The sequence below is a fragment of the Beta vulgaris genome, chromosome 7, assembly GCF_026745355.1.
Source record: "Beta vulgaris subsp. vulgaris cultivar EL10 chromosome 7, EL10.2, whole genome shotgun sequence".
In the NCBI taxonomy this organism is placed as follows: domain Eukaryota; kingdom Viridiplantae; phylum Streptophyta; class Magnoliopsida; order Caryophyllales; family Amaranthaceae; genus Beta; species Beta vulgaris.
The window spans coordinates 11,432,327-11,442,308 of NC_079208.1; the positions used below are offsets into that span (position 1 = coordinate 11,432,327).

At 36.2% G+C, this 9,982-nt stretch overlaps 1 protein-coding gene across 1 annotated transcript; it reads left to right on the forward strand.

Annotated features, from left to right (window-relative positions):
- The first annotated feature begins 538 nt into the window (after window positions 1–538).
- Window positions 539–9,982, forward strand: LOC104898687 (serine/threonine-protein kinase PCRK1). The gene is made up of 5 exons (XM_010685791.4): window positions 539–819; window positions 2,038–2,453; window positions 7,448–7,708; window positions 7,962–8,084; window positions 9,080–9,982. The coding sequence occupies exons 2-5, from the start codon at window positions 2,070–2,072 to the stop codon at window positions 9,581–9,583; spliced, it is 1,272 nt and encodes a 423-aa protein (XP_010684093.1). The 5' UTR covers window positions 539–819; window positions 2,038–2,069; the 3' UTR covers window positions 9,584–9,982.

The window sequence follows — 9,982 nt, forward strand, 5'->3', positions numbered from 1 at the left end:
GGGCCCAAAAAATTGGACCCAGTTGCATCCGGTTCCAATTCTGGGTAGAATTTTTTCGGACCCAGTACCTGGTGGGTATCCAGTTTGACAGGTTCCAGTTCTGGGTACCCGGTTGGAGCGGGTCTAGGTCCGGGTACCCGGTACTTAGAATTTGTTTTTTTCATGTACTCATATAGAATTGGTAATAGGATAATAGTTGTTAAGTAAAAAGTTAATGCTTAGTAGGCCTTTAGGCCCATTTAATTTTTTAAAAAAATTTTATAGCTCAATTGGCCCATCTTAATATGTTGTTAAATTTACAACTGAGTATCCAGTTTTGGACCTGGTATCCACCGGGTCCGGGTCTGGGTCCAACAATTTAGGATCCGGTTTGACCAATTTCAATTCCAATTCCAAATTTTTAATACCCACTAGATCCGGATTTGGGTCTGGGTCTATAAAATTCTACTGGGTACCCCTAGTCTAAAGTGGTGAACTAAATTGACCCCTCTATTAATAATGTCCGCAAAAGGTCGAAATCAGAAGTCCTTAAAAGCACGATCCCCGCAGTGACATGCTTTTCCCAAGCGAGCGTCTCTTTTGGGTTGGTACTCCAAGCTGACTTCCAGCTGCCGTGTCTAGACTTTCACTCTCTTTCTATCTTTCTCGTGTGTGACTTCTAAGAAACAAGCTTTCTTTTGCGTCCCCACTGTTTTTTTCCCTAAGCTCTTTCCTGGTAATGGGTAAATTTCCATTTTTTGCTTCATAGTTTGAATATGATCCTCTCTTTACTTCACCTCCCAATTAATCCTCCTTCCATACTGCCAAAATCTAGCTAAGGTAGATACTCTAAACAATATTTATGCTTTTTTTCTGTTTGATATCGAATGATGGAAATCTTGTAAAGTTTTGATGTTGTACATGATGTTTTATGTGTTTGCTATTGTCTGTTTTTGGTGTCTGAACAAGTTTTGATCTTGATTTTTGGGTAATTAAGGGGACTAATACTTGATTTTGGGTAATTAAGGGAACTCATACTTGATTTTGGGTAATTAAGGGAACTAATAGTTGATTTTTGGATGATTGGACTTCTGGGTTTCATTCTATTTCATGTGATAAACTCTCAATGTCTTTTTGTTGAAGCTTGTCCATTTTTACTTATGTAAGTTGGGTTTGCATCTTGGTTGTTAGTTATTCCTCTATTATCTAAAGCTGTAGGTAATCTGTGAATCTGTTTGCTTGATGGGAAATCATACGGGAAGTTGTATAAGATTGGAGAATGAGTTTCAATTTGGTGGTATTTGAAAAATCCACTTGTGAGTTTGGCCCACATGATCATAAACCAATCGCTTCTGAACCCCAATTGTAAAAATTAAGCAGAGAAATGTTTTGCTATGGATGGGGGCTTATTTGATCTCCATACTTGATAAATATGATTATTTGACTCTATATAGATTGAGAGCGAATCAGGCTAATTGAAGTTTCTATTGTCTATCTTCGAGTTTGTCAAACATTGAGAAAGAAGAGAAGAGGATTATTACATGTAAGAATATTGTATTATGCCAAGCATCACGAATTGTTTTTGCGAAACCCTCTCTTTGCCTGATGTGTAGTTCTACTCTCTTCTAAAATTTGTGTACACCATAGGAATTTCACGAGATGCTTCATTTTTTCGGTAGCAAAGGCCAAAGAGGGTGGATTGAGCAATTAGAATGCTGCCAAGCGAGTATTATCACCCTTTACAAAGTAGGAGTCATACTACTAATTAAAGTATGTTTTTAGCTACATTTCCTACGAAGTTGTGACTCTCTCACTCCTAACACCTAAGCATATATAATGGATAAAGTGTGCATCTTAAGAATGATGTTGGGCCTTTGGCTTATCAGCTCTAAGAAAGTTGTTAATGCTGGAATGTAGTTACTATGAGAGTATGTCGACTGTCAATCATTGACTGTTTATTTGATTTCAGCTCTCTTCATGTGCCTAATTATCTGGTAGGAATTGGTGGTTTCTCATTCTAACTTGCATGTGCCCCTTTCTTGTATTTCTTCTGTGTAGTGACTGCACACCCTTCTAGTTAGTTGGAAGCCATGGGGTGTTTTCCTTTCTTTGATGGAGCCAATACAGGGGAGCCAAAGGCAATGAAGGTGGTATCTAATTTGTCATCTAATTCTGCTCTTGGTGATGATGAAGAAAATATATATGGCTCTGAGCTCAACTCACAAAACGTCTCTGACACAAGCACAGATTCCATAAGGAAAAACTCATTTTTTAGCATGTCCCAGAGATCTACCTCCAATTTGAGAGTGTTCACATTTCAAGAGCTAAAATCTTGCACTAAAGGCTTCAGTCGATCAGGTAGGATTGGAGAGGGAGGATTCGGATGTGTCTATAAGGGGATGATAAAGAGTTTAGAAGATCCATCTGTGAAGGTAGATGTTGCCGTAAAACAGCTGGGAAAAAGAGGTCTGCAGGCAAGTAATTCATTTCAACATTTACTTCTTCTGTTCATCGTACTCTTGCTTCTAAGAATGTTTATCAGCCTTTTCTTGGGATATAACTTTCTCACTGTGAGATTGAGAATCTAAGATCAGGTCTTAGTCAAGTTGGTCTAAGACAATGTTTGACAATAGCTTTTCGAGTAGCTTTAAGTGTTTTGACTAAGTCAAAACGTAGTGCTTGGCGAAACTTAGGAAAATACTAGCTTTAAATGTTTAAGAGTAATGTTTAGCAAGAATTACCAATTTACCAAAATTAGCTTTTTTGGGGTAGTTCTGCATACTTGCATAGTATAACAAAATTAGCTTTTAGTGTACCCTTTTATTTATCAATTTATCTATATGAGAAGTTGACAACTCCTACAAGTAGTTGTATTGAGCATCTAGGTTAATAACTATTTTGACAACTGACCTTTAAAAATTTACATAGAAGAGTTGACAGCTACTGTGGCAGTTTACAATTATTAGAACACCTAATATAGCTGAGCATGATCATAGTCTAATCTCAGCTGCTCCCAAATTTTTTTATCAATGTAACAAAATAACGGGAAATATTTCTCTTATTCTCCTTTTTATTTGGGGGGGGGGGGAGTTGGGAAGGATGTGGAGATCCTCGTCATGTGTAATCTACCTTGGTATGACACCATGTTAAATAAAATTCATTTTTGTCACTGAGTGCAGATTGTATTATCTATATGATGAAATGGATACTCCTTTTGAAGTTGGAATTCAATTAGAAATTGAATTTGAAGATTTAGGATATCAATTCATTTATGGATAATACTTCAATTTTCACCTGGTGGAGGCTAGCCTTATTTCTTAATGTGAAGAGTTCTTGTTTTTCTCAATAATTCAACGAAGCTAGGTGTTTCAGTAGATAATGGTGACTCCTGCAGTGAGCATTTTCAGCAAAGGAACTCGGTGACTTTCTGAAGCTGGAGTTGTTAGATTGCATAAGCTCATCTAAAGCTGGGATGTTTTCCAGACTGCATTCCAGCTAGAAAAACTAACCATAAAAAAATATGGATGTGGTCAGTAACTGCTGGACAAAGACTATGCTTGTAAATAATTGGATTAACAAGACTATTGGATAGGCTAGTGAAGAATGGGAAGTATGGAATATGGGAGAATAAGAAGAGGCCAAAAGAAATTCATTGAGAGGAAAATGGAAAGCATAACCTATACTAGTTGCAAGTTGCCATATACTGCATGTTATAAATATGTAAATACCATTGCAGAATCTATATTCTGTTAAATTCTCAGGTTGATCTTTCAGGCCAACAGTTTGTGGACATTAAGTTGGTGCAACATATTAGACGTGTAAGATGGGACCAACAATTGTGAAGCCTCCTCCTTTAAAAGCTAGTGAATTTTCAATTTATTAGCATACAATGTCTATCCTCCCCTTCATTAGAACAATGTATGATTAGGAACGACCAAAAGTCTGTATATGTATGTTCTAAACTTGTGATCAAGGCATCTTCGTGATAATTTTATATCAAAGCTCTTAGAAAAACTATAAGATTTACATGATTCAACTATTGGGATGCTTAGAAGAGCAATTAAATTAGGTGTCTTCTAAATCAATCTACAAGAATTTATATGTTTTTATCTGTCAAGTAACTTGAAAAAAATAGACCGTAGATAATTGTTGTAAGAGAAATCAAGAGAGATGAGAAAGTAATTTTACTTTCTCACCATATTCCCATATGCCTCAAAGTCTCTTTTCCTAGAGAAATAAGTCAAAAAGGACTCTTGTTATAAATAGACACGTCTCTTGATTAAAAAATAAATTCTTCTCTCATTAATTTATATCTAATTGGTCTTTCTTCTCTCATTAATTTATATCTAATTGGTCTTATAACCTCACTAGATAATATTGAATTAGTTCTACAATATTTCTGAAGAAATAAACAAACAAAGCCATCCAAAACTTCTCTGAAAAATTGAAGAGTCTTTCTGTTCTTGTGCGAAACAGCTCGACCGTGTACAGAACCAAGAAATTTAACAGAGAAAAATAATTGTGCCACTGACCCCCATGCAAACCCAAAATACCATGAGCAACGTTACTTTGGGAAAAAATCTTCTTTAATACATTTCCTGTGTCACATCATGTATAACCCTCGACTCCGAGCAATGCGTGATTGCTTACACACCAATATCATAGTTTTATGGCGTGTTTATACTGTATTTTTCCGCCACCCCTCCCTCAAGGTTGAAAGAAATCATAAGACATTCCCTAGCTTGGATATTAGCAACTTTGACTTTTGAGATGGCAGTGTTTGGGTAAGTATGCAATTAAGCTGAGAGGGCAAATAATTGATCTGTTAGAGAACTTTCAAGACCTCACCTTTCAAAAATAGTCAATCTTGATGTGTTTGGTCCTGTTGGAGGAAAGGGTTCCTCTTATATAGACTTGGCCAAGCTAACCCATAAATATCTGCAGTGTAATTGACCAGACTCGACTCAGAAATAAATGTCTAATATTGATTGACTTTTTCGACAAAAATTGAATTATTGAAAGAGCCATATATGACTGGACTCATATTGACCCCAGCTGGGTCGAATGGTTCATCACCCTACTATGATCTAAACGATCGGTCTTCCACCTTATGTACAGCAGATTCACAAATGTATTTGCTAGATTTCAATAAATAGTGACGATTTTCTCCATCAACAATTTAAACAGCCTACTAACCTAAGATGTATCAAGATCAACTACAATACCGAATGATTATGCTAATACCTTCATCTATTCTCTTGCAAATTCAGAATATTGGCCTGACTCGTGTAAGTTGACCACCTGAGAATATTACCTCTTGTAGCAGTACACTTCTCATCTGAACTTGAAGAGACTGCATTTGATTTTGATTTTGCAGTGATTCGGTTATGGTGTCACTTTTGAGCCACATAAGCAACCTGGAACGCACAGAAAACCATTTTTCTCAACCTGAAGCCTTTCTATCTTTGTAAGAAAAGGCTGAAATGATATAGGTTTCTTGGGAACTTAAACATTGATTACATTAAGCTTCAAAAATCTTAGTTCCATAGAGTGTCCGCAACTCTAGCACTATGCAGCTCATTCCAAAACTCTTCAGCTGTTTCCTGCAATATCATTCTTGATGGAAAAAATAAGCTATGAAGTTTGCATATTGTTATATCCGTTGACTGTAATTCTGGTGTAACTCTTGAGCGCACAGAAATGAAATGTCATAAGAAACGCAATAAGTTTGAACATGTGATGAATCATGATGATGCTGCATTGCAGCTCAAATTGACATTTCTGATAGAAGTTAACCTTGATCCAGATTCAATGAAACGAGAATGATAAATTGTGATGATGAAACAGAAGGTGGCAATCAGATGAAAGTATGAAATTGAAGACAAATACTGAAAAATTGAAGAAGAAATTTACCATGATGAAGTTCAGGGAATGAATTGTATTGACAATCGCATGAGCCAAGCAAGAAAATGCTAGAAATCAAGTTAGTTCTCAGCTAGATTACACATAGACGGATACGGGTACGGATTTGGATTGGGGTACAAGTACAGAAAACGGCGAGATTTCAAAATTTTAGGAATGGGTACACGTACTCATAGAGGATACATATCATATCGGATACGGGTACGAGTATGTGACCTAGAAGAAGTACCCTCCCTACATAGGCTCTCAGCAATTGCACTTCCAGAAAACAACAGAACCAGGAATAATCAGAGTTAGGGAGAACAGGTAAGATTTGGTTGTATTGAACTATTGATTATAATCAATGGAAACATTCCACCAATTAGAATCTAACCAACCTTTAAGAGATTGGAGCTCTCCTAATGAAATTTCTCTCACTAATTTTCTCAATGCCTTCCTCTAAGCACCTCCCCCTTATGACGGTTCATGTTAGGTGACCCCAAATCATTTTAGGAGTAAGGCTTTGTTGTTGATTCTCACTAGCTTGTTCTTCACTCCAGACTCTAAGCATGTATTGGCTTATCAAACAACTTTTCACCTCAGTGAAATTTGGGAGCCTTCACTACTATATAGACTGCATATCTGCATGTATTGATTTGCAAAAGTTACTGCCCAGTAGAATAAAAATCAGTTAGATTCCTTTATCATATGCACCCTAGAATTGTCTTTAAAAGGTTGCAGTCACGAGAACGTGCAGTTACATGATTTAGACGGAAAAAAAAGTCAATTTTATGTGTGAGAGTGTTTCTTCTCACCTAAAACAAACTTTTAGTTGAGTTGAAACAAGAAAGCTCAGTAAGACACAAATAACTTTGCTTAGTATTGTTTACTTCAGCATGTATAACTTTGCAAACACACACAGAGAAGATCGATACAGTTCAGAAGAAAAATACAAAGAAGTTTAAAGTAGTTCAGTCCAGCACAAATATGCTGAGCTCAGTTCCGTTAATGTTACACGAGATTTAGTTAGTTACTAAGAAATCTGTTTGAAGAAGTTAAAAGGTTTTTTATTATCTGTTAGCTCATTTAGTCGATTGGTTAGAAGTTCTGTAGCTAAATTCTTATTGATTGGTATTGTATAAATAGAGATACAACCTTTGTAATAATCATTTAATCATATACATAATTCTTCTTATCTCAGTTCTCTATTCTATTCTCTCTAAAAAATTCTCTCTTCTCTTTCTCTTTCTATCTCTCTCTTGTGTATTGTCAGTTAGAATTTCTGACTTATCTTGCAGTGATCACAGTTAAAAAAAAAAGTAAGTTTATCTAGTTATTTTACTTTGACAGAGAAGCAAGTTCATTGATATGTTGAAACCTCCTGGATAACTTTGAAACATAGCACAAAACTTGCTTTTGTCAAGGAATTGTATGTGTGATTATATGGTAGTAAATTTTTATATGTATTTGATGATGAACTTGGCTAGTTTACATAATGCTTGTAGTTGATTCCATGTCTTATAAAGACATAAAATAGCTGCTCATTTTCTGTTATGTTTGTCTATAGGGTCATAAAGAATGGGTTACAGAAGTTAGTGTTTTGGGGGTAGTGGAGCATCCCAACCTTGTCAAGCTATTGGGTTATTGTGCTGATGATGATGAGAGAGGTATCCAACGGCTTCTGATTTATGAATACATGCCCAACGGAAGTGTGGAGGATCATTTATCTTCTAGGTCTCGAACAATTCTCCCATGGGCTATGAGACTGAGAATAGCTAGGGATGCTGCTCGTGGTCTAACCTATCTTCATGAAGAAATGGATTTTCAGGTAGCTCTAGCTGTATCAACTTAATAACTATTAGAAGAGTCAAAGTTGTGTGTCTTTCCTCTTAGTTTAACATTTTTCAAAAACATAGATTCAATATTTAGGAATTGTTTTGTTTAGGTCTTGTTTATGACGAATGTACTCCATTGTTTACTTTCTCTTCTGATGCTGTATACATATCATATATGAAGCCATTGTTAGTTGCTAAACTCAATCTTCACTTCTCCATCTTTTCTAATCAATTTGTTGCTAACAGATTATATTTAGAGACTTCAAATCCTCAAATATACTATTGGATGAGCAATGGAACGCAAAGCTATCAGATTTTGGGCTTGCAAGATTGGGCCCTCCAGAAGGGCTGACTCATGTCTCAACTGCAGTATGTGATATGCATTGATTATTTGTCACATGTGTTTGACTGAATTATTGAACTTTCTGAATTTTCTCAAAGAACGTTAGCACATTTCAAATCAGTATTACTAGTGAGACTTTGGACTGAGATTCTCTTGATTTCCCTGCTGCATCCTTGTGCATAACGAGGTGAACCTATATCTTTCTCACTTGTCACTGGCTGTAGCCAGCAGAAATGTTGGCACAGTTTCATGATTGAAGAGAAATTGACTCTGACCATCTAAAGATGAATTGTCATTAATTCTTATTGCTTCATTCAGATAGAATATCAAATTTTGGGAGATAGTGGCAATAGAAATAAGAATTTGCAATATATGATGCTACTTGTGAGAGTATTTCAACTTATTAGCAATTTCATTCTTTCAAAAAAAAACTTATTAGCAATTTCTGTACGTAGGTGAGCCACAAGTTCAAGGGTTTGTTTTGAAATTTTACTCAAAAAGGACATTTTCAATGGGTAGTGAGCCAGTGAGTGTAGCTAGAAACTCTGTTCAAATTGATACTCTAAGGTTTGGAATCTAAAGTATGCAGTATCAAATATGTTTCTGTTGGACATTGTCCTCGATTATTGGTTGTAAACCTCTGGGCATCTCTACGTCTCAGTCTCTGCTCTGTTATATGATTGAACAGCCTGATTAACTATTTGTAGACGAATTGTTTCTGAGATATACAAGCGCTGTTTGCTATATGTTTCAACTGTCAACCATTCTTTTGTTCGCTTCCTCCCTGCCACAAAACTCCCCAGCCTCAAAGGAAAAAAAAAGAAATATACTGAAGATAAAAGAACCCCGTAAGTGAGTTAAATGTAGCCGATGTGCCATGGCATATTGACTTGTCCAAATACCAATTTAGAATAATAAAGCTTTTGAGTAACTACTGGAAAATTCTAGTGTCATTCTAGCTATTATGTCACTCATTCTTCAGTGTTATCATTTGAATTTAAATAAATATTATTCTTGTCAGATTGTAGGAACACTGGGATATGCTGCTCCTGAGTACATCCGAACAGGACGCTTGACGTCCAAAAATGATGTATGGAGTTATGGGGTTTTCCTATATGAACTTATCACAGGACGCCGCCCTATAGACAAGAACCGCCCAAAGAGTGAGCAAAGACTTATAGATTGGGTGAGACCGTACCTTTCAGACTTAAAGAAGTTTGAGTTGATTGTGGACCCAAGGCTTGGTAAAAACTATCCTCTCAAGTCCATTCATAAGCTTTCAGTAGTTGCCAACAGATGCCTTGTTCGACAACCAAAATCACGCCCTAAGATGAGTGATGTCCTAGACATGGTAAATCATATTGTTGGTGCATCAGCTGAGTTAGCGGTTCCCATACCAGTTGTGATTTCAGACACAGAGGAAGCCTCCAAAGATAGCCATGCAAAAAGAAGTATGGGCACAAGATTCAAAGAGGATAATTGGGTTGCTCGTTTGTGGAGACACAACCTCTGGAAGACACATTGATGACAGCAGCCTTTGTCAAGGCCTTAATCTTGTGTAAATTTACACGTCGGAAGCATAGATGGGTTTGCATATTGGAGATCAATTGTATATTGGATGTGATGGTAATTATTAGTTTGTATTGTGTTTTTGAGTAACCAAAGATTCATTGGTGAGTGTACATTATGTATTGGTTGTAATACAGGGATATTGGGGTGATCAATTTCTTCCCTTTATTGCACAAATGCGATTACCACGACATACAGCTAAGTTGTTTGAAGAGCTGATCAGCCAGCAGTTAGCCAGTTTTGGGGGTGATTAGCAAGTACTACTGTTAAATCTGTTGTACTATATAGATTTTTGTAATATAAATCATAAAGTTGTCCAGTATTTTATAGGTATGTTGTCTTCATTTCAATTCCA

Excerpts from the sequence above, each read along its gene's own strand:
- LOC104898687 (XM_010685791.4), top strand. The coding sequence starts at position 2,070 with ATGGGGTGTTTTCCTTTCTTTGATGGAGCCAATACAGGGGAGCCAAAG. Across the intron at positions 7,709-7,961 it reads ATGAAGAAATGGATTTTCAG|ATTATATTTAGAGACTTCAA; the intron begins GTAGCTCTAGCT and ends TGTTGCTAACAG. Across the intron at positions 8,085-9,079 it reads TGACTCATGTCTCAACTGCA|ATTGTAGGAACACTGGGATA; the intron begins GTATGTGATATG and ends TATTCTTGTCAG.